The 25,568-nt window shown below is 30.9% G+C and overlaps 3 protein-coding genes across 7 annotated transcripts in view; 2 read left to right on the plus strand and 1 right to left on the minus strand.

Moving 5' to 3' along the window:
* The window catches only part of Fak (protein tyrosine kinase 2 Fak), a 48,316-nt gene that overhangs the window by 15,407 nt on the left and 7,341 nt on the right, over positions 1–25,568 (minus strand). For 2 of the 5 annotated variants that reach the window (XM_074245944.1, XM_074245943.1), the window contains exons 1-2: positions 23,805–24,165; positions 1,550–1,892 (exon numbers count right to left, since the gene is read on the minus strand). The exons of 1 other annotated variant lie outside the window; for it this stretch is intronic. In XM_074245944.1, the coding sequence (XP_074102045.1) occupies positions 1,550–1,892; positions 23,805–23,832 (371 nt within the window). In that variant the 5' untranslated portion in view covers positions 23,833–24,165. Of the gene's footprint in view, positions 1–1,549; positions 1,893–12,340; positions 12,664–23,804; positions 24,166–25,568 lie in introns of those variants that run through there. 2 more of the 5 variants (XM_074245946.1, XM_074245947.1) reach the window with 2 other exon arrangements.
* On the plus strand, positions 5,479–7,495 carry LOC141529337 (uncharacterized). The gene is made up of 4 exons (XM_074245837.1): positions 5,479–5,489; positions 5,584–5,851; positions 5,993–6,199; positions 6,550–7,495. Exons 1-4 carry the CDS (start codon positions 5,479–5,481, stop codon positions 7,306–7,308), a joined length of 1,245 nt encoding a protein of 414 aa, XP_074101938.1. The 3' UTR covers positions 7,309–7,495.
* LOC141529946 (uncharacterized) lies at positions 9,485–11,248 on the plus strand. Its single transcript, XM_074246743.1, has 3 exons — positions 9,485–9,890; positions 9,963–10,429; positions 10,548–11,248. The coding sequence occupies exons 1-3, from the start codon at positions 9,563–9,565 to the stop codon at positions 11,085–11,087; spliced, it is 1,335 nt and encodes a 444-aa protein (XP_074102844.1). The 5' UTR covers positions 9,485–9,562; the 3' UTR covers positions 11,088–11,248.

Genomic DNA, 25,568 nt, shown 5'->3' on the forward strand with positions numbered 1-25,568 from the left:
CAAATAGCGTAAGGCCATTAGGTTTTTTTTTGTCTAAATAAAAAAAGCTCTCGGTATGCAGTAACGGCAATTTTATTTTTTCAAATTGAAACTGTGAAAAATATTTTACACTTAAATAATTAATTTATGTATTATGTGTATCCGTAAAAACATAAATTCTCAAACGCGATGAATTTCTTACTATTTTACTAGCTATAAAATTAAATAGAACTGTTAGAGTCAAGTAAACATAAAATTGAACTTAATTAACGCAAAGCGATGAATTACCATTGGAAACACGCAGCCATGTGTATTATATCGGAGGCAATTAACAATCAATTAATTTGTGTTGAATCAATGAAAAGTTTCCACCGCTCCCGGGTAATTTGAAACTTTTATTATTTTTTAATTAAACTAAAAGTTTAAACACTTTTTTACTCACTCAAAATTAATTTCCATAAAAACAAATGTACAAGAATAACTAATTATTAATATAATAACTTTTATTTATTACGAATAAATTTGAGGAAAAGTTTTAAATAAAAATACTCAATCTCACTTTGAATTTCCGATTATTAAAAATCAAAAACAAAACAAAATAAATTAAATGTCATTCCGTTTACAATGTATAATATATCTAACGGAGATTCGATTGTATATACTCATAAAACTGATATTCGTATCGAGCGTCAAACGGCCCTGAGCCTTCATCGGCTGTACATGCCACGCACCTGCACCTTCGCCCACGCTTTTTACCTTTCCCTAATACTTTCTCTATTGCACTTTTACATCGTCTGCTTATTGCGATAATAATTACGTCTTTTTCACCCAATATGCAATTATAAATTCAACTTATCTTATATAAATAAATTTATTATAATTCATTCATTTTAAAAAGTCATAAGTCAGTTCTTACTACGTTTAAAATTTTGTTTATAATAATTAACTTTGATAATTGACTACACATTTATCATCCTTCAAACAAATCATATTTTCAATTAGCAATTTTTTTATTTTCACACGTGAATTTAATTAATTTTCTTTTCTCCGGCACTTCTATAGTTAATTAAAGCTTTGTATAATTACTTTAAGTAATTTTTTTGATAAAAGTCGAAGAAATTATATCAATTAATTAAATAAAAAAAAAAAAAAATCCGCAACTTTTAAAAATATTAATTCAAATGTTTTACTTTATTTGTTGAAATTATTTTAATTACTCGAGAAAAGTGGGTTATGACAATAAGTAGAGGTCACAGAACTTTTACGCGGAAGGCCTGAATTCGATCCCTGGCGCCAGTTTAATAATTACATAATTAGATATTCTAATTACGAGAAACAATTTTAATAAAAAATTCGTATACGTTTACAAACTTTTATTATTATTATTATTTAAAAAAAATGAATTTATATATCATTAAAATTATGAATTTTTACTTGAAAAAATGAATTTAAATATTTTGTTAAATTTACAAAAAATAATTAAAAATTTTTTTTAATTATTAAAATAAATCCAGAAGACCGACAACTGATCTCAAAAGTGTTTTATTACCAATATAAGACTCTACGTCACCTAGTGCGTGTAACACGATGATATTTCCAAGTTCCAATAGTATCCGGACTGTAGTGAGAATTACCGCAACCAAATTGTCCGAGTGCGCAGAGTAAGCCTTTGCTATTGCGTTGCCAATAGGAGGATCGATGTCTCACTGGTTTCTTTTTAGCCGGCGTTTCTTGTCCCGATGACGACGATCTTCTCAATATCATATTATCGCCGCAAGGCTGCGACCGGGATGTTACTATCTTTTCTCCGTGTTCCTCCTTTTTATTATTGTTAATATTACTGCTATTATTATTTAAGTTCAAATAATTGGGATGAGTAGCCGCTGGCCATGACAACCCATTTGTTTTACGTTCTACAAGACTCAACATTTTATTTTTGTTACAAACATTTCACTTTATTGGATAATTAATTCACTAATTATTTCATTCTTATTATAATTTTTCAATTTGCAATACATATTTATTGTGTTCGTGCTCTCTGATTCTTATTTCGTACTTTTTTATAAGTCATATTTATATTTATCTTTTCGCCTCCTTCATTTTAGATGACCTGCTTTTTCTCCGAAACAGCTCTGAACCTTTTATTTAGTTTTAAACGATAAATTTTATTTCCGGTATAGTACGTGGGTATCGAAGTGATATAAAATGTAATATAATATAATATATATTTTTGAAAAGCAAAGAGGCCGCTGCTTATAAGTTGTAAGTTATAAGTTATTAGTTAAGTCGCTAGTCGCTATAATAAAATACCGAATGACAGATTTAACAACCGAGAATATAATAAATATAATAAGGTTATTCTGAATTTTTTTTTGTTTTCTTAATCTTAACCAACGATACCATCGAGATCTATAATTACAGAATATAATATTTAGTAACAGGTGAAACTCTTCTCTCTACAGACCGGAGACTTATTCGGAAAAAATTAGTAGGTGTTTATTTAATTATAGATTCAAGGATCAAACTTCATTTTTATTAAAATGTCTCTTTATTCCCACACACTGTTTATTTATTTTAAATAATTTAGACGGTAAATATTTTAAAATTATCCTAAAAAATTTTTACGTTCCAATTTAACAATTGACAATATAATTTTCGAAATAAAAAAAAAAAAAAAAATGAAGAAGCGAAGATATCTCGAGACGTGTGGGCGCCACTTAAGTTGTTTAAAGTCAACTATACACTGTATATTGTACAGTACGATACTTAATTCCTTAAAAAGTATAAAAAGAAAAGGAGATTACAGTACCGCGTGGATGTTGAACTTCGCGGTCTGACGATCACGTCGTGACCTGAGTATCTTTGCGATAAATATAAAAATAATTGAATCTGTTCTGTAGAAGGGAAAAAAACACCAACTAACAATTAATTAATTGCAATGTAGAAACAAAATGATTGAAAGGATGAAATTTAGCCGAAAAAAAAAAAATGATTAAATTAACGAAGGTAATAAAAGTTTGTTCGAGTAATAAATAAACTTGACATTAAAAGATTTAATTATTCGTTAAAGGAATGACGGTATCCTCATTTTATTCCGATCAAGTTGTTAAACGTTGCATGATATTGACGTTAATTATAAATTATGTCTCGTTGTGATGTTGGGTATGAGTATGGGGGAGTGTTTCAATAAAAATTACACGTCTTCGTTGGGTATCGTAACGTCATTTATGCTGTCATGGATATTATTAACAACCGGTGACTGTTATTGATAGTAAATATGTTACTAACTATCACTTTTTCAAAAAACCTGCCGGATAGATGAATGAGTTTGTGGTAGCGAACATTCTAACACTCACTGTCAATATTTACACTATAATTACTGAAACAAATAAATCATTTGTTTTTGATGAAAATAACATCGTAATTATTTTATCGTTTTTTAACAACCACAAAATGAGCTTTTATTTTAAAGGAGTTAACTATTTTTAGCGTATTATTTTAGCGATGGTTAACGAATTCGCACGCACGTTTATATTCAACGTCAGGAACCAACTGATCAGACACGACATGGCTAAAGAGTCTTTCTCGGCTACAGGCTACACTCTCCCTCTCTTATATCATTATATATATATTAGCTTCTCTCTTTTTACGTGTCTCGTTGGTGCTGTCTCTTACTAATGCGTGGGTCGCACACGATACACCGTTTGCAAGTGTTCCCATGATATATAAAATATAACTATAAATGTTAAGACAGAGCTACGCCGATTTATTCCCAACGGTACAGCTGATTTTAAAAAAGAAAGAGGAATTGAACGAGAGGGTTTGAACTTTTTAAATTTGTTAACTAAAATCAGAGCTCAAAACATATTATGTATTTTGTATATTTTTGTTATTATTATTATTATACATTTATGGTTGTAGGTGAATAAAAAAAGTAGTCTAAGGATGATTCATGAAGAGGCGAATACGAATCTAGAATGAGTTTTTATTTTAGTCTGTTTCGTTAGAGATATTTTTGAGAGTTTCAGGAAGTAAGTCTGCTAGTGAGTGGTTTTAGATCTCGGCGAGCTTAAGAGCCGTATTGAATAAACAAATACTGTTGGTAAAAAACAAAATAGATAATTATTTTTTTTATTAAGTATTGAGCATTATTTGATCTAAATAATTATCATTAAGTTTTCACGGTGAAATTTTTTTTTTTTTTTCAATTGAATACTTTGACAATTTATTGAAGTAACGTTCTAAAGATTGTTAAATATCTTAATAAATGGCATTTTAAACAGTTTTTAATTTTTGAGTATAGCAAATAAGCAATAATTAATGAACCGGCAATAAAGTGAACGGTTGCGTTGTTAAATATGATATAGCAGGTACTTAGAGTTTTCCAGCGAGTTGTACTAGCTAGTCAGTAAGTTGATTAACTGATTTTCAGTTTAATAACATTTTTTTTTTTTTGGTAAAACCAAAAATTGTACTGAACGAATTGAGAAAGATTATTTTGTTTTGAACTTTATTAAATTTAGAAAATCCAAAATTTTAAGTCAAGATTTTTTTATTGAATACAAAAGTTTAGACTAAAAATTGTTCTTAAAAAAATTTTGAGATCTTACATTAATTTTTAAAAATTCAAAACAAATAAAAAATAAAAAAAAAATTTTTTTTCTCCATTTTGTTTTTATACTATACTCATTAATATGTATACAAAAAATTTCTATGCATGTAAATAACTGTTTGTACTGATAATAATAGTAGTATGATGATGATGGATGGAAAAAATCACGACTCAGATTGAATAATTAATTTATATTATACCGTATCGCAAAATCTCCAGCATGGACGTAATACATCTCAATAACTTCAAGCGGTTTACTAATAATTCTGATTAAATAAACTTACAGGAAAAAAGCAATTTTTTAATGCACAGTTCATTACCGACTGCATGGTCGTACTCTTTCTTGTTCTAAGTGTATATAAATACAATAAAATGTTTATATTAAGAGAAAATACCGGTGAAAAAGTAAATCCGTTTTGCGTTGCATTAGCAATAGTTATTATGATTATGATAAATGAAATAAATCTAACTATTACGCAAACCGTTGATCCTATTCCTCATCGCGAATTAATAGGAGAAACACCCGCCACGGAAGATACGCCGACAACAGAAGCTGTTACTGATAATGCAACTGTCGAGAATCAAACAGATAAGCCAATCGTCATTAATTATTGGATGATGAAGATGGGTGACATTAAGGAAGATTTATTGGGTATTCAGGCGGTTGTTGTTAAGGATGAAGACGCCGAGGCGGCTTGTTCTGAAGGAAAAATGAAATCGTAAGTATGATAATAATAATTATTATTATATTGTATCTTTAAAACTCTGAATACAGCAATGTATTTATTTTTATTTTTCTCGGCAGTCGTCGCCGTTTTTTAATGTGTGCTGGGTCTATTTTGCATCGCAATCGCATACTGACAACGGCTTCATGTTTGCACGAAGCCATGCATATAAAGTATTTACTAAAATACAATAATTTAATTCTTAAAAATTTATTTATTATTGTTAAATTATTTAGTTAAATGTGGGTTTTATTTTATATTTTTAAGGCACAATATTCGTGCTCCACTTGCAGTGGTAATTGCGCCACTAAGAACCTCCATCCAAGTAATAAGAGTTGCTGAGTACAAAATTCATCCGAAACATAATACCAATCCTTATAGTCCTGATCATACGAAACATAATATTGCTATTTTGAGTTTAGCTTGTAGAATTTCAACAGTTAATTATAACAAAATCTATTTACCAACAGAACCTATGACACACATTTGTACTGAAGAAAATTGTGTAATTGCTGTTTATACCAAGACTAGACACGTAAGTTTGCATATTCAATTCTTACATTTATAACTGTTATCGCTACTTTTAAACTTATCTGATGAAACAAGTTTATTTATTCATAAATTTTTTCTCAATTTAATTTTATTATTTATAAAAATAAATATCTAAAAATTTTAGGAATTCGTTATTCATCAAATTCAAGCTCCACAAATACCCATAAATGATCGAAAACGTCGATCAATAAATGAAAACAAATTTATTAATCCAAATCATACAGGATTGATTGATATTAAGAGCAATATGAAAAAATTAATAAAAAGATCTAGTGACGGTACTATTGGATGTGCCCAAACTGGTGCGGCTGTCATGGTGAATCGTAACCAGGTAAATTTTTGGTAAATATTTATTATTTGGGATTAATCTCAAGAAAAAATTTTTTATAGCTTGATGTGGTCTAATTTTAGTTTTATTCAAATACTGAACAAATTTTTGTTTAATAAAACATATTAACTGACGTGTACAATTCTATACACAGAAAAAAAAAAATTAAATTGAATTAAGAGAAAAATTCTTGAACCAAGAAAATAATTTTGAAAAGTTTCATCGTCTAAATCAAGACGAAAAATTCTTTATAGAAAAAAAAATTAAAAAATTATGATCAATAATTTTTTAAATTTCACATATGGTGATATGAGAAAATTTTTAATCATTTATTGAACTTTCCTTATTTACAGACAGCAATTGTAGCAATTTCTTGTGATGATCGTCAAAAAGACGGTAAGTGGTACTACACGGATCTGTTCTACAACACAAATTGGATAAGCGACGTCCTGAATGATTGGAACAAGCCGCATGACAATAAGCAAAGTTTACCACACGAAATAAATGGAGCTCCTACTGCGAATGATAATGCGACAAATCCACGTGGATGTGGAAACTGTATCTTTAACTTTTACATATCCGTGGGCTGCAAAGAAAAAGGAAACTGTCCAAAAGGTTCTCGAGTTATGACAAATGGGCCAACGGCAAGTCATAATGTGCGTCAAGTAACAAATCGCGAATTTATAGACAATTGGTCGCATGCCAACCAAGATCCGAATAGATGGAGTAAACAAGCTATTACCAACGACAATATTCAACAAACGTTACAGCCCCCTGTTGCTAAATGTCACGATAACTCTCCCGAGTGTTTAAATTCTGCGGAAAATCAGGATGTTTTTAAGCCTCAATTTGTTTTCAGAAATGGTGACATTCCGATTATTGTCAGAGCCCAAAATCAGTCGATCATTAATAGATACGGGCCGTACCATCCAGCTTATGATGGGTTAAGGCGTTTTGGCAATCATCCTTGGATTGTGAGGAAGATGAAAAAAAATCAAAAACAAGCTCTCTTTGCGCTCAGAAATTCGGCAAACAAAAAATACATAAAAAGCGAAATGGGTAATGGGTTAAGAAGAAGACACGTAAGTTCTTCGGGAAAAACAAATGAATAGGTCAGAAATAGAAAACATGCTAAATCATAAATTGAATAAATTTAATTTTAAATATTGTATAGACTGTAATAATCTGTTGCACAATAAAAATAAAATTAGTATTTTTAGTTTACGTTTATTCAATTAATTATTGAAAAGAACTTAAGCTTAAATTTGAAATAATTAAAATTTAACGAGCCTCGTAATTTTCAACTCGACGATTGTAACTAATAAGCTTATCATAAATTATATCAACAACTTAAATGTTTTGTAATTAACGAAATGATTTCTGTTATCGCATGAATTTAAACAATAAAAAAAAAGGTAATATCGAAAACTTACTCTGTGAGTAATAACAGAAACAGTTATTGTAAAAAAAAAAAAATTAATTTTTAACAGCGATTTCTTTAATTCATCCAGTCTCTCGAGTATCAAGTGACTCGTGAACTTTAAACGTTGGTTATTCTTTAAGCATTATGTTTTCGCGTTGGATTATCTTTGTGAATATATCATTATTATTGTTACGTTTGGTAAATACTATTAAAATGGAAAATGAGTCGATGATAAATGAAGAAAGTACAACAAGGTTATTATTTAAAATTGATGGTATCGGCGATGAAGATTCAGATGCCAATTCTACTTTAACTACAGATGTTGATAGATCAACTAAATTAGATAATGAAACCCAAACACAAGTCAATAATTCAATATCAAATGGAACGAAGAAAGTTTGTGACAGTAAAAATTGCACGGATTATCCGATGACACGAGATTCGTTTAGCAAAGAATCAAAAGAACAAGGAAAAGAAGATACGTTTCCTTTTACTTTCTCTCCACTTAATTCATCGGAGTTTAATAATACGTCCTTGGAAAGCTCATCACCTTCTTCCTCTTCTTCACCGGCGACTTTCCACCATTTGCAGGCGAATTCCGAGCAGAGAAAGTCTTATAATTTAAATGCTATAAATTCTTTTCATCAAACATTACAAAATGTAATAATGATGGTTGTCAGACGTATTTCACCGCTGTATGGATTCGATCTAGATAACGATCCCAATTTAAATAAATCACAAGACAAAATGGAGCGGTTCCTTCAACCACCACCAAATATTACTAAACTTGTTGACAAAAATATAAACGCTCCGATTGAAAGTGATCAAATCAATAAAGTTTCAAGTTTAAACAAATTTTCAGATATAATTTTAGCCGCTAAATTCGCGACTAATTCTACATCTAAAACTAATAAATCTAAAATATATCACGCCAAAAAAGTAAAGCGCAGTATTAGCAGAGAACGTTGGATAACAAAAATGAGTAACAAAGAAGATGGAATGGTGGAAATGTACGCCTTCATTGTCAGAGATGAAAAAATTCCAGCGTGTTGTCATCCAGCATCTGCTATCACGTATATAAAAATTTTTGATTACAAAAAACAAATTTAACTACAAAAAAAAATATTTCTTTATCATATTTACTAGAATAATGAATATTTGCATGCTTTTTTCAGCGACAAAAGGTATTTTATGTGCAGCGGTGCTATTTTGACAGCGACACATGCCATTACAACAGCATCCTGCATGCACTTTGCCGATTTATACGAGTATGTACTCATGCTATCACAGCTTTTTATTATCTTGTGTAAATGTGTGCGTATATATCTTTGAATTTTTTAATTTAGTTTGCGTAGTAGATCGTAAAACCTCTATAAAAGTCTATAAATTAAATTATTTATAACCTTAACCTGATGGGCGTACTATAACTTTTATAGGCAGCACATCGATGCCGAACTGGCTGTTCTTGTTGGCGCTGCAACATCGATACCCTACGTCATCAAAATAAATCGCTATGAAATGCATCCGAATTATGTTTATAATGTTGACAGCCCTGACCACCCGACTTACAATGTTGCAATTTTGTTTTTGAATTGCGGGTAATTATTGTTTCATAATATTAATTTGATACAAATATTATAGTTATTAATCTGAAATTAAGATAAGCCGATTAAAACTTTTGATATTGAAGATTTAACTTTCTTGCTGGGGTTATTGAGTTGCCAAAGCTGCCCAAGGGTATTTATGATGACGTCGGTCACATGTGCTGCAGCCAAAAATGTCAGCTTTTGACGGTTATACAAAGAGTCAATGTATGTTTGTAATCAGTTTTATTAAATTTAATAGTTTTGTGATCAAAGGCTTGAGTTTTACAGAATCACCATCTTATTAAACCGATAGAAGCTCGGCATCTGCCTCCGCCAGTTCATGACGACGACAGTTTAATGACAGTACCGAGACGTAATTTTGGATTAAGAAGACTGTACCGGCTTAAAAAGAGTGTACTTTCCTTGATAAGAAGAAAAAGGAATCCAGTTAAACTTGCTCCAGCGCCGTCATTTTTATCAAAGGATACGTCTTTGTTTGTTGAAAAAAGCAGTAGTGGTAAAAAAGTCCAAATTAAACGACAAAATGAAGTTACGAAACGGAAAAAGAAAACTAAGGACATACTAGACGTAATTGCTGATGCCAAGAAAGGAGCAAAAAGTAAAAAACAAAAATCTTTTGATATCAACGACATCAAAAGTATCAACGGCAGAAGGAAAATTATTGGTATGTTTATTTATCTCCCTAAAAATGATTCAATTCTCTATGGTTATACTTTGTTCTTATTTTTATATCTAGACGACCTGAAAGAGAGAATAGCAGCAAATTTAATGCAAGTTGATGAAAAACTTACGTCGATTGACTGGAGTAAAATAGAGGAGGAAACAAAACCAAAAGTCCGAGTAACCGACCAGGAAAAAATTGAAAAATTTGCCAAGGAAATTGTTGACGAGACGATGGGTCGTTTAGAAGAAGTTTTAGAAACCAATGTGACTAGTGATGTTGGATCCAAGCATAAAGATATTGTTAATAATAAAAAAAACATTTTGCTCGCGATGATGGGAGAGTCAAAAGATCCTGAGATACTTAAAAATTTTGCTGAAATTTTTTCTAATGTCATTAAGAGTACAATACCTCCTAACAATGCCAGTCGTATATCAGTGTCGTCAGATATCACAATTGAGAAAAAAGATTTGACTGACCCTCGGTCAAATTACCATAAGTGTCCTCCTCTTGGTTCGCCTGTTTTTAGAAATCGCACTCTGGTAAGTTGATCATAATTTGATTTTTAAAAAATAAAGAGTTAGACCGTCGATATATAGCTTATTTATGACTAATTCAGAAAATTTTTTTCTCGAACACTTTTGTCTTCAATTATGGTAGGTCGCGATGGTCGCTTACACATGTGATGACGTAGAAAGCTGGGTCGAGTGGAAGTACGTAAGCTTATCAAGAAATTTGAACTGGATTCGTCAAAGAACATCAGTAGCTCAAAATCAAAAGCCGACAATTTGTGCCACCGAGATTGCTGGCAATGACTTTTCTGAAGCAGACTTGAGTTTGAATTACGGAGACGAAGTTATCCAAAAATCAGCTCTGTTCAAAAAACAGAGCCCGTCGTATCTCGAGACATTCGACAATACTTACAAGCCAGTTGACGAGACACTAAAAGGCGTCAGAGAAATAAACAACGATAACGATAACTCTAGGACATTTACAATTCCCAGCGTGCATCCGAAGTTATCAAACTGGCAAATTGGGCCTGACCCAACGAACCCTTCATGGCCTCATAATAGGGTGCCACCTCCGAGCAATAAGGGAAGATTCGTAGCAGTGAGCAACGTTAATTCAAATACCTGCTTCACAAAACCCGATGGATCGACGGACTGTCGAACGGTCTCCAACACGTACACGCTGGAGTAATGATTCAATCAGCACTCAATTTATTCACGATGTACCTATATTTATATCGTAGGTAACAATATCCAATTAAGACGCCTTTTATTACATCAAACCAATTTGTAACGTCATTTCAGGGCTATCTTGTTGTTAGTTAATTATCTGACAAAATCTTTTAAATTATATTCTAAGAAACGGGACAATCAACTTCCTACTTTAAGCTTGCTTAAGATTTACGACAAACAGTATATCAACGATCGACAGTCTTTTGATAATTTAATCTTGTATGATGTTATTATATATTACATGTAAAAAAAAAAGAAAAGAAAACCATCAAATGAATTTAAAGTGTTTCATTGTTATCAATATCAATATCACGATTTACTTTTGTGAATAAGCTTTAGGAAAAGATCTCATCACCGATAACAATTCACCACAACACTGTATGTAAGTATGTATGGATGTATGTATATATAAAGTATGGGCTGTACAATACTTTTTATATCTTAGTATCATCGATGTAACAGGAGCACAAGGATCCTGTTTCAATATCTTATATCTCATAACAAGACTCCACTCTTGTCTTCCCACGCGTAAATCATTATGTGGCTACGTTTCGGATGAAATGCACTTCCTGTCTTTCTAAGGCTGTCCTCGACGTGCATCATTATGTTGATCACAATGATGAGGTCAAATCAATATCGAGTAAATCGCTACATATATTCGTGAGCTAAAAACCGTATATTCAATCAACTAAATTCACTTTTTGAGGCTTCGGTTGTGCAATAACTTGTTACTCAATTGCAAATTACACGTTAACTTCGACCCATGCAGCATCATACAAAGACACGACGTCTTTTAACCGAATATTTATATCATAAATTATTATCATTACATATAAACGCAATAACAACTATAAATCAGTTAGCCGGTGCAGAAATAGTTGATTACTCTTGTGAATTATTAAATTTCCGCTAGATGGCTTCCTCTTCTCGCATTTAGTACGGAAATTAAGTTACAGAAAGGACTTTATCTCGAGAAACTTACAATTATGCAACCGATAAATTATTTTGCATTTTATTTTTGGTTGATAGTTTTGATCTGGCAATAAACAAATTTGTTATATCAAACAAAAAGATAATAGATAAATTTTGAGAGTTAAATAATTCACATGAAAAAATAGTTAATTAAAATGCCTATTTAAATAAGCAAGATTTATCACTCCATTCATCATTAAAACAATTATCAAGACATGACATCTTAATTAAATTACTTACTCGCTTGTTTCAAGATACTGGAAAACCCGGTAGACAGGCCGGCGATACATGAAAAGATGACCCTCGACACGATCCACCATCATCCTAGATTCACTTAATCATTCGTACTTATCAACCGGAAAAGTATAAAACAGCACCTTTACACAAGTCTCTGAGATTATTTATTTAAGTAGTAATATCTGGGAGTTTATAATTGTATTATATACTTTTCTTTCAATGAGACATTGTTGGCTCACTATCGATCGCAAAGTAACACACACACACACAGTTATTTTAACGCAGCATCAATTTAAATCCTTCATTTTCCACTCGATAAATCACCACTATAAGAAAAGGTAACTGATTAACAATAAAATAAATGAAAAAATAAAAGTTCTTATACAATAAATTTACGTAAAAACTTTAAGGAGGGTTTCAATCGCGATTTAATGCCTAGTAGAAGAAAGATTTACCCGTGCAAATAATTAAATCCTATTATCTGTACGAAATACTAAACAGCGATTAATCGATTGAACCAATAGTGAGTTAAGTAAATTCAATTATTCTCGGCAATTACTTTATCAGTATCAGCGCTTTACTTGTAAATTTATATCACTTTCGAGAAAAACTTTTACAAAAAGAATACATGTAAAAAATATCGGTATAATACATTTTTTTTTATATTTTAAAGATGTGGATTTTTTTATATATTTTAAGAAATATTTTTAATGTATTTGAACTACATTTAAAATATATAAAATAAATATGACATCGGCCAAAATTTAGCTAATTAAAATATATTATTCATTTATATTTCTATTGTAAATTTTTTCATGAGAGCAATCAATTCAAATTTAAATTGACAAAAGAAAAGAACAACGGCTTGTCACAAAATATTAAATTGTGTACGATTTAATATAAAAGTAACAAACACGAGGGCGGTTGGAATTCTCCCTTTGTCACCCCCAACGAGCAAGTTCAATGTTTCAGTCCTCTCCTATTCTATCCTATCCAAGATACGCGAAACGTTCTCGCGGTCAGTGCCCCCTTCACACACAACGCCATCCTAAATTTACTTGAAGAATCCCAACTCTCTATCGAGCTATTTAAACACCAAAAAACAATAATAACGTAATTCCGCGTTAAAGTAACTCCTGGCTCACACTTTAGTAAACTCATCTGCCACCTGATTATTTCAACCAGCTGTCAGCTATTTCCTGGTCCATATTTTTCCCCAGCAATTTATATTACGCTCCTAAAACTCGTCACCGGCCCAAAAATAATTAGCTGTATGTTATGATTATGATTAGCGCAATGAAGTAAGAAAATACGAGGTAACTAGAGTTGAATTATCCCCAGTAACCAGAACCGTAACTCGATCCTGTCAATCCTGAGCAAAAACCTCGCCGGAAATCTCTTAACGTAATCATAATCACTGATACTAAAAAATGTATTATCTTTTACATTTTATAATACACTACAATCCAAATAAAATTTTACAAAAACTCGCTCTCTCAGAAAGGCAACACTTTACTCAACTCAACTCGAATAATCCAGGAACAAAGTCAAGTACAGAGATAAAGAGAGTGGAAAATAAAGCACAGACACTTACACTTGGCAACAGAGAAGTTAAAGAGAGTTTTAAACGTAACGTGGACAACTGTACGTCCTGGCAGCGTGAGGGAGCAGGCGCTCTGCTGGGTGCGGCAAAAGCTGCGCCGCGACGCCGGGCGTCCTCTAATCCCTTCTCTCCGAATAGAACCCAAACCGGCGTTGTATTTTCATGTGTCTTCTATAGATATACATGTTTATACCAAAATTTATACATTTTTGTCCTTATACGTTCAGCACACTAAAACTGTTGGCGATTTTTTGCGACTTTTCCTCTGCTGGCAACTTTTTAAACTGTCGCGAGTGGAAACTGGATGTAATGCTTTATCTTGCTCACGAGGATTAAGGTGCTAACCAAATCTGATTGGCTACGCATCCCTTGTGTACGTGAACACAAACAAACTACCCTTGTCACACATTCATACCAACCCTCCCTTACTGTCACAGGGAAGGGATGTTCTGTGTTCAATGTCGAACGTATAGTACTAGAGCAGGGAACTAGGGAGAAAGTACAGTCGAGCCAGAGAACTCGATTATCATCGTTTTTTTTTTTTTTTTTTTTTTTTTTTTTTCCAGTTAAACACGTTATTGGTTATAACAGAAAACAGTAAAGGTATATATTGATTTTCAGCTCCTAATTTCGGCTTGGCTTTGCTTTGTTGCTGGTTACATCATACATGACATAATACGAAATCCGACGATCGCGTGATTATTATCGACGTGTTAATTAGAGCGACAAATGGGAGCATGATGAACCAAATTCATGGTAGATCAAAGTCAAAGTCAAAGTAGAAGAAAAACGGGTGAATTTTATCTAAAAATACACCTTGAGATTACAGATAGAGAACTTTAGAACAAAAAACATGAACCCCTAGCTGTAAATTGTGACCAGAAGGCACAACATCAGCTCCGCCTCAAAATCTCAATGACGATGTACTTATTCTTTATTCTCTATTCAAACAAAATAAAATAGTGAATGCACCTCCTTGACGTACACATACACATGTACGCCCATTTGAGATGGCTGCTTTGTAATGATGATGATGACGACTTTGTGCAAGTTAAACCGGGCGTTAGTATCCTCTTTGTTGGGAATTGAGAGTTTCAATACAACCGTGTACACTGCATGTAGGCCCGCGAGTTCAGTGTAAGTATAAGAGAGAAATTTATAAGCACCTAGTAGCTTTTTTTATTCATTATGTGTGCCATCATATAATTCCCATGTACTCTGCTCGGCGCATTGATCAATTTCTGTTACCGCATCAGAGTTAATTCAATCATTCCGCAGACAATGGTGTATTCATATTTAGGGGTCAAACTCCATTGTTTCTCGGCAACGTTAATGTGGATGGAAACTCTGTTATTGAAAGACGGGTGAATAGTTATTATTACCTTTTTTATTTTTTAGTTTATAAAGCTTCAATAAAAGATAAAAGTCTTATTTTAGATGAGTGTTTGTACAAAACTATTGTCATAGAAAATAATTTAGATCCTTAAAAAGTCATTTTCAATATTTGCTCTGAGCAAAGTTAGAGTAATATTGGAAAATATATTATATATCTTACGGTCTTATTCTGGAGAAATATTTTTCAACGTAATATCTTTTTATGAGTTTCTTTTAATGTAAACTTTTATACATAAAGATCTAAATATTTTTCTTTTTCAATAATGAGTACTTATTATTGATCACTTGTAACTTGAACACGTTAAAAATTTCAAGCAATCCAATTGAATATTCTTTTATTATAAAATAAAATCGAATGTTAAATAGAATATATTATTAACACGACATTTCAAGCGAAACTGTCAAAAAGTTTCAGAATTCCCCTATTGAAATCCCCTCTAAAATGTGTCTAAAAAGTTTCTCATTACCGGGATAATATTTTCATAAATTCACAGACTAGAAGTAGTGACGGCTAATCTAAAAAATTGAAAACCTTCAGTAGCTTATGTTTTTAAAAATAAATTCGATATAACTTTTTTTCCACTGGTGTACCGATAAATTTTCCATGAGTGTTATTTTTTATTATTCACTTCAATGTCATCAATCTTTATTCACTTGGAAAGCTTCGCAGCCCTTATATTCACACGGGAAACCAGTTTCGCGATTCTATCGTTCGGTTATTCAGAAATGTATGCATCTATATACATAATAAGGGAGAAACTAGTTTGTTACGTCTCATGGCAACCTAGCTACGATAAATACACACGTTATATGCTATATGTTATATGTACACACATACTTATAAATGTAAATATAAATATAGTAAATGTAAACATACATTTCAACAGACTATTTATGCAAATGGCAATTTAAACTCACTAAAATATTGATCATTTAATGAACGTTATTATCAATTATTTCTTTAACTAAAAGTGAATAAAATTTAGTATTTAATTATATCTCACGCGCTTTTAATATTTTTTTTGTGGAGTTTTAATTTATGCTGGGAGAAAAAAAATTTTTCTAAGCTGAAATAACAAAATCTTGCTATCTTCAGTAATTATGACTCCATAATATGATTATTATTTTTTTTATCATTGTTATTATTATTATGTGAACAAAATAATTTGAATAAAAATTTTTAATTAAAAAATATCGATAAAATAAAAATAATAAATATTAATTTTTTTTTTTTTCAATTTTACGGTTTATCATGTTATTAAAATTAAATAAAAACTAATAATGTAATAACACTTTTTGTAATGGCAACGATTGAAAATTACAGTTTGCGAGCCAGCAAACCCCTCGGTATCGATTTTCCATCAACCCCACGGCTCCAACATCGAGCAATATTTAAAATAATCAGCAAACACTTATCCAGAATGGACAAATTATTCCAACGATAAAAATCTTGCTTTCAAACCGCAATACTTTTTTCAGTGAAGTGAATAATACAGCTGACAATCGTTTAATCTCAAAGGCTATCTACCAACTGAAGTTTGAGATAACGTGCGAACCACGCTCATATTTAACACTTTGCATACATAATTAAGCATAGCTTAGCATTAGTACTATTACTCAGAACAATTTTTTCTATCATGAAAGAGAATAAAATCAACACCGGAATTTTACAGTGGTTTTCTTCCACGTAATCAATACTTTGCATTCCATTTTCTTTGAAGGGAAAAACAACTACTGTGTATTGATAATCAATAAATGACTTGTAAATTTAATTAAAAACCAAAAGTAAACATTGGAGATAAAAGAGCTAAATAAATAAACATATAGGTTGAATTTAAATTTAAAATTGAAGTTGGCTCTTGAAAATGAAGTAGTTCGGAATATGAAGAGATGAGATAAGTGAATGGTTGAGAATGAGGTCGAGATAAAAAATGCGAAATTATAAATAAAAGAGGACGAGAGACGTGAAAATGGCCACAATGCGGATGTTAAAAAAACAGAGAGGAGAATAAGAGAGTATTCAGGAATTGTGTAATGAACGTAACGTCCACCCTTCCTCCAAAACAGAGAAGGGACACACAAGACCCTTTTGAGATACCCTCGTCTGATACGCAAAACTGGGTATAAACGTTCAGTTCAGTTCCATTGCTCTTGACGAAGATCGCGTGTATAGTAGATATTGTACTGTGTTCTGTAGAATACATAACACACTAGACACTATTTATGTCCGTGTATGTGTGCTTATATACATACTTGTCCGAGTATATATTACTGTGGTAAATTCAGTTCTTGGCACGAGCCTTAACGGAGCTTCAACGTAGCTTCATGCGGTCCAATCAAAGTAATTAACATAAAAGAATCCCCGTTTACTATTGATTATTCTGAGGCTTTACGGGCTACTCTACTCTATCAGAAAATTTAATTAATTAATTTACTATTAGAGTTTATTTTACTGTTAATTGATAAGTACATGAATAGTATAAGTCCACGGACCAAGATAAAGATAAATAGAAAATAAATAATTAATTATTTTAATGGTTTCTTTATAATTCTCTTAATATTAATAATGAATTTTAAAAGTTGGCAGTAAGTACAGCTGTTATGTCTTCCAACGAAGCTTCTCTTCTGCTGAGAATATTCCTCACTCGGATGACTAATGCAAAAACGAGCAATTGCGATGGGTGGCTACAATCGAGCGTCGTTCTGTATATACGCTTCTGCTGCTGTATATATTCGCGGTCTTACTTTACTTCCCCTGATTCATTACGTTGAAAAAGTACCACGGACTCCCTGTCAGTCAGCTTGAGATACTCAATGTGAATAAATAATTATTTCTTTTAGATTAATAATTATTATACTCATAAAACTTGTTTATGATTTTTAAAAAAATTTATTACAAACGTGTTCGGCTGTTCCATTTCAAAAAACAGTCGTTGAAAAATTTTTAGACCTGTTTTTCTCGATATTTTTACATTTTTTTGTGCTTTAAATTATTAATCTCATTTTTTGTAATGTTTTAATTCAGGGGCAGCTGTATTTTTAGTAATTTTATTCTTGAGGGTAATTTTAACTCTTATTTTTTAAAATAACCCTAAAATTTCTTCTTAATTTTTTTTTACATAAAAATTTACCAAAATTTATTATTAGTAAAATATTTATAACCTTCATCAAAATGAGAAATTATTTTAATTTTATCTACAAAATGTCAGACACTAGATTCGATCCATCCGCAGAGCTTGACTCACAAAAATGCATGGACTGGGTAAATAATTATCATTTGTTTCCTTTAACCGAATTAAAAACAAGTAACAAAATTTATAATCAATGATTCATATCATTAAAAGTTAAACAATTTAAATGAAGAATTAATAGATAAAAAATAATCAAATAAATACTAATTAATTTTCTGTGTCACGATAATCAATGTCTGATATAACCGAGAAGTAAAATATGAAAAAAAAAAAAAAAACACGAAGTAAAACAAACATGAAAGAAAAAGGAAAAACAAACAAACAAAAGAAATGATGAAATTGTTTAATTATCAATGAGACACAAGTATCGACAAGTTCATCGCACTAATGCGGGACAGATATTACCAAGTTGAGTGTCAGAGTCACTATCTGTGCATGTAAGTACGTCCATATAAGTATTATGTTTATGCACATACGATGTGAGTATATATATTAAATATATTACACGTTACTTGAATGAGCTATGGAATTAAAACAGATAAGCTTCTACTGGTCGAAGATACTCATATAATGTTTTACAGCGCATTGCACATCCATATCTGTGTCTATAACTATAACTTAAAGCGAACAATATCAGAAGCAAATAAAAAAGCGTCGTTTTACAGCTATCGTAATATAAGTACTGCCAATAATATCTAGCAGTTGTATGGACTGATAGTCAGCGTAATGGTGGAATTCACGTTCAAAAAAGAGCAAAGACACTTTGAATTCCTCAGCGCTGCTTCCTGTCTGGTCTTCCATTGGTTTAAAACATACAACATACACCATAAGCATAATAGGTATGTTTATTATGTATATATGTATAATATTTATAAGCATACAATACATATATATTGCAATGCATTTATTTCGAAGACTAGACGTGTCAACACGTGAGCCTCGGACTTCAGTTAATAATTATGCCGCGAGCATAACTCGTGTGCATCCGTAAAATTTTTTCATTTGTGTCAACAATAGTCTTTTTAGAATATTTAAAAGAATAATAAATTTCACTTTTTTTGTAATAAAAAATCTAGATAAAACTATTCTTTGAATTTAAAATCAAAATTTTGGCCCAAGGATGGAAGATATGGAAAATTTAATTTAGAGTTTTGTTGACAATTAAATTTCCGACGAATTTTGTCTCACTTTTTTTACGTATCTTCAATATTTTGTGCGTAATTGAGATTTGAAGCTCAAAATAAACTTTATTGCTGATAATTTTTCAAGCTGTGAATTTCCACGAGGTTTAAATTCTCGTATAACATTATTTACACCATGAAGGCTATTAAAATTTTTAGTACTCACTTCTGAAATTGATTATCAAGGTTAACTTTTTATAGACACAACTACTTGCCTGATTGCGGCAATTTAACGGCATGAGTTTATTGATTGACAATCTGAAGAACGTGGTTTCAAGTGTAATGAAATAAATTCAAAGAGCATGTGCACAGATGCGTTGGTAACCAACTTATACATGTTCTCATATTTATACTTATATTTATTCATATGAACGGTGCATGAGTGTATGCATGATAAAACCATGAACCATGGAAAACAAAGATACACTGAATAGTAAGCCATAGCACGTTTTTATGTACGTAAATTTTATAAATAAACACGTTATCGAATTGTGTGTTTGAAATGCAAATTCAAACCTTCGGGTTCACTGTCCATGTTTTATTTTTACGTGTCTGTTACGGTGTATCAATTTGTATAGTGACGGACCTTTTGTCAAAGGGAATTGATTTTTTCGTGATCGATAAACGAGCTACGATTTATTTGATTAATCAATTACAGTTATTTTTTGTTTTGTTATAAAATATATAGTATTAATTATAAATATAAATAAATGCGTAAGTTAAATAGGAAATGAGCAAAGCAAAATATACACACATATATGCGTAAAAAATAAGTGAGTTGACAATGTGATATTTTTTTATCAATGCGTAATTGTAAAACGGAAGTTTTCTTTCTATTTTTATCCAACAAGCCTCGAGAGCTTTTTTTGTCGGAACGAATTGATTTGCTGCGCTGTGCAAGGAAGGAGATAAAAAAAATAAAATGAGTTAATACAGAAGGATAGAGATAGAGAGGACGGGACAATCAGTTGGATTCTGAGTTTAAGTTAAGAGCGACTGATAGCGACTGCTCGACACCTGTGCTAGGTCGTGTACTATCAGATTCTGTAAATCGATTCCACCCGACGAGATCTTACTCGACTATATCTATCCCACCTTTAGAACCCCGACAGTCCCGGGCGTGCCACGAATTCCGTCTCACTGCCAGCCGGGCATCCATTCATTAGATTAGACATCTCCTATCATTATTTTACCGAGAATTCGAGTTGAGCCGATTCTCCTTCAAAGGACCCGCGTTCATAAACAAGCTACAAATATATATTACAATACAATTATACAAAATCTTATTTTATAATAAGATTTAGACTTTGTATTGGAAAACGAAAATTTATTGGAATTCGAAAATTCTAGAATGATTTTTGGGCTGTTTCTAAAAATCAGATAAAGTAAAAAATAAAGAGAATGGCCTTGAAGGAGAGAATCATTCAACCGAAAGGTAATTGGAAAAATTTGTTAAAAGATTTAGAAAGCTGATAAGAATTTAAAGTATCTACCTGACGGTGAATGAAATTTAAGTAAAACGTCATTGAAACAATAGTTTAAGTACGTACTACGCAGAATACAATGAGTCTAAAAAAATAAAAATAAAAAAAAATATGAAGACTGTATTTCAAAACGACCCGGGAGGTTTAAATAAATCAACAGCTGGATTCGTTTGGATCCTAGCGCATATGTCTAAAGAAATATACAAATCTTTTTTGCCATTTTACTCTCTTAATCCTCTTTACATTGCACTCTACTTAACTGTTACTACGCTGTTTACTTAATACGTCGGTAATTAATGCATTTGAAATGAAAAATTGTTAGTTATAAGTTATACTTGTAGTCTGCAATAAGTTTGTTAAGCTTTTAATTTCTAAACCTTTCTGTGAAGACTAAACAAATATTTACAGCGGCATCAATCTTTTCTGTTTTATTTATGTTCGTCTATTGATGAATTTAATTTTTATATTTTTTAATAAACTAAATTAATGACAGAGTTTATTTGTTTTTTAGTAATGGGAAGAATTTTAAAAACTTCACATTGTTAAAAAATTCTTTCGACAGCCACCAGGGCTCGAACCTATGCCACGCCAGGTCAAGTTCGAGGATAAGCATGCAACCTCGTCGGTAAAATTTTCTAGTTAATTAATTATTTATATTATTCAAATTTTTTTAATACTTAAAACCTTTCATTCATTTATTTTGATAATTTTTTTAATTACTAAATACTAAAGTTTAAGATTAATGACTTTTTTTTTAACCTTAGACTAAAATATAGTCGATAAAAATATAAACAAATATATTATCAAAGGGATACATGTTATATTTTTAAGTATTTTTAGTTAGAGTATTAACTCATTAAATCAACGAATGACTGAAATAATTTTCTAAATATATGTCATTAATTTACTATCCACAAACTTCTTACATCATTCCTACACATTCTTTTCATAAATAAAAAAAAAAGCTTTCCAAAATTTAGACGACAAAATATTTTATTATAATTTTTTTGATAAATATTTTCGAATTTTGAACCATTAATTATCCTAAATAAATAATAATTGATTAACTGAATAAAAATAAAAGGCAATAAATGATCAGATTCAAAGTTTTTAGTAATTTTTATAAAAAAAACCTCCCTAAGCGCCGACAATCATTCAAATAAGAGTTTAATATTATACATCAAACGTTATTATCATCAATCTGGTAATTCTCACTGGTATATTATAACGACTTTTAAACCGCTCTTGTTATATTATGACGTTGTGTAGAGTGTTGGCCCTGGTGTACAAAGTATGGTAAAAATACATTCTGTATTTTTGACTACACACACACTGACACTCGTCCGCATCCTCACACAATCACACGACGAATACAGACATATGTCGGCCACCGCGATGTGCATCTTCCATTCGGATTACGGCCTGGGGTGTACAGTACAGTACAATACCACGCCGTAAGATTAAATACAAAATACGAAAAACGACATTTTCTAGATAATACTATATACTCTTTTTATTCTCTTGTTACTTTAATACCTATCTGACGAATTATCCGTATAAATGTCATTAATTTAACAGCGCAATGCATTAGTAACAAAAACTTGCCCCCCTACTAGATTAAACTTACTTTCCTGAACTACATACATTGTAATGAACCCTCCTGTACACCTATTTATATCTATAATTCTCATTTCTTTCATTGAATTCACCACGGCTCAAACTTCACAGTTTTGACTTTTATGCCCGGTATTCTTTATACTCAAACGAGGTTACATCACTCCCACGAATAATCATCTTATGGAAGAATTAATCTTTCGACAATAACAATACACCCTATGAGTTTATATTGTATTATTGTTATATTTAGTATATAGAAAAATTTTATACGTTTAAGTCGGTTATACCCTTCTTTTCTTATTTAATGCGTAATAATTTTATTTTTTATTGTTACCTTTGTCTGCTAGATAATGCAATAATTATTGTATCACCCAGATGTCAACTGATATAAAAATTATGCAGGCGAATATAAAATAGATAAATAATAAATTAAAAAATTATCGGTATTTACAATTACTGTTAAGGAGGCCCACGCGCTGCATAATAATAAATTTATCACGAACAATTTGGACGGTGACAATTGATTAATTTGCAACTGACAATTTTTCTATACAATGTTTCTTTGTTTTTATCTTTGATTACTTATTTATATTTTTGATTAAAATTAATATTTTACCAAAAGTAATATTATTAATTTTATTTTTTACTAAACTTTATTTGACAAAAGTTCACTTTTTTAAATGTCAAAAAATTTCAATAGGGAATAAAAAAAATTTTTTGAATTAAAAATTAATTTTTTTAACTATCAAAAATTTTATATAAAAAAAGACGGACTTCCTCGAGCAAAATATCAACTAGGGCATATCGAGTTAACAATAGTAAAATAAAATAAAATCAGTAAACAATGATACTGCAAATAAGAATCAAAATCAGAGCACAAAACTCAATATTTAGTATCGCGTATTCATTGACTCGAATGAAAATCGGGGAGCGGTAATCAGAGTCTTCGGATGACAAGACAAAATCACCTTCCCTCGAAAGAGAGCTATTTTTTACCTCCAGAGATGAAAGGCCAGAAAAACATGTGGTAAAAAAAAGAGCCTTTTTCGAACCCTTGTTACGGCGAGTGTAAGGGCAAAAACGAATAGAAGCTGTTCACCCTCTGTTGACCGACATAGACACTCCTCCGTTTAGTTAAAATATCACTTTTCCGCTGAAAGCAATCATTTTCCTAATGTATTGTCACTCCACTCACAAGGGTATTAATTTGAACACTTATTAAAAAAAAAGGGTATAGAAGTCGTCACCACGTGAAAAATGACCGGGCTCGTGTAAATTGAGTTAAGTAAATATAAGTAAAGTCGAAAGTAAAAAAATAAAAACAGAGTGACTGAATTATGAAGGAGATTGTTGATGTGATCACACAGACTGCGAAAGAACTACTAACTACCGTCGTTTTACCATACACATGATTCAAGCTCATCCTTCACTTCTCTCTTTCCTCTTTCTCTCTGTCCTACCGACAGAGCATCTCCCTCTCTCTTTTGTGTTGTCATACTCTTCACACTTATACAGTACACACGCGATTGCCTTATCTACTCAGTACTTACACACACTGTCCATGTATTTTTATGTTCTGTATACATATATGTATATACGTATAAAATAAAATATATGTAAGTAACGCCCTCCTCACACATCCGACTGCTCCCTTATCCGTTTGCACGCGACTTCTTGTTCTTTGTTTATCTATAAGGTGTGTGGATCATCATAAAAATTGTGTAAATATTATAATAATAATTATCATTACCACTTTTACGAGTGACTCTTTGAACTTTATTATTAATTTACCCATCCTGAGGTCAATCATCTCTGGGATTTAAAATACTTCAAATTGAACGAATAAAAATTTATTTTTGCCCTTCATGATACACTGATGAAAAAAATGCATCTGATTTAATAATAAAAAATTTTAACCCGTGAAAATCATTTTGAAAAATTTTTTATTTTATACACTGATAAAATAATTTATCAATTGTTAGTAAGTTAATTTATTTAATTATTAAGTAAGGTATATAATTAAAATTAAATTGTAATTTTTTTCTTTACCTATAATAAAATATAATTACCTTTAAAATTTATATCTTAACATTTGTCAACACTTATTTTTTCAATAATTAAAAATTACATACAAAGGTGTAAGTTTTATCAATTCCTCAAGGTTAAGTTCAACGACTGCCTCCACTATCACCATGACGAAATAAAATTTAAAAAAATTACCTGTTATATCTAAAAATTTTTCCTCATTATAAAATAATGACTTTTTAAAATACTTAACTCATAAAAATTTTAAATTTTTAACTTAATTTATTACAAGAATTTGACGATGAAAGGTTTCACTGACCATAATGATTAAAATTTATTAACAAAAAAATTAAATTAGCCAAAGTTTAGCATAAACATTTCTTCCATACAAAGACGTATCATCAGCCAGAGCCGATAATACATAATACAGAATATATCCAGAAGGCATAAATCATGGATATTATATTTCCTGGTGTATCTATCACATCAGCTGGATTATAAACAGATCAGCGTGGATCGTAATCATAATATGAGTAACTTATTGTATGATAAAGAGTATCCTCGGGAAGTGTTCAGTAGTTAGGGACATTTAGCGAAGTAAAGCCATATAATAACCTCAGCTTCCATTCTGCTCAGTTATATTGCCGACACCATACACCAGCTCTCGAACAACACAATCATCCCGTACGGGTCTCGTTCGTCCGTGTAATATATTGTACATGTAATATATAATAA

Source organism: Cotesia typhae, unplaced genomic scaffold (genome assembly GCF_013202065.1).
Source record: "Cotesia typhae breed Kobodo isofemale line unplaced genomic scaffold, CoteBio_Ctyphae contig_48, whole genome shotgun sequence".
Lineage (NCBI taxonomy): Eukaryota > Metazoa > Arthropoda > Insecta > Hymenoptera > Braconidae > Cotesia > Cotesia typhae.

What these genes read in the sequence shown, in the direction of transcription:
- LOC141529946 (XM_074246743.1), top strand. Translation starts at nt 9,563, where the DNA reads ATGACAGTACCGAGACGTAATTTTGGATTAAGAAGACTGTACCGGCTT. An exon ending in CGGCAGAAGGAAAATTATTG is followed by an intron (nt 9,891 to 9,962) that starts GTATGTTTATTT and finishes TTTTATATCTAG; the next exon opens with ACGACCTGAAAGAGAGAATA. An exon ending in TTTTTAGAAATCGCACTCTG is followed by an intron (nt 10,430 to 10,547) that starts GTAAGTTGATCA and finishes CAATTATGGTAG; the next exon opens with GTCGCGATGGTCGCTTACAC.
- LOC141529337 (XM_074245837.1), top strand. An exon ending in TTTATACCAAGACTAGACAC is followed by an intron (nt 5,852 to 5,992) that starts GTAAGTTTGCAT and finishes TAAAAATTTTAG; the next exon opens with GAATTCGTTATTCATCAAAT. An exon ending in TCATGGTGAATCGTAACCAG is followed by an intron (nt 6,200 to 6,549) that starts GTAAATTTTTGG and finishes CCTTATTTACAG; the next exon opens with ACAGCAATTGTAGCAATTTC.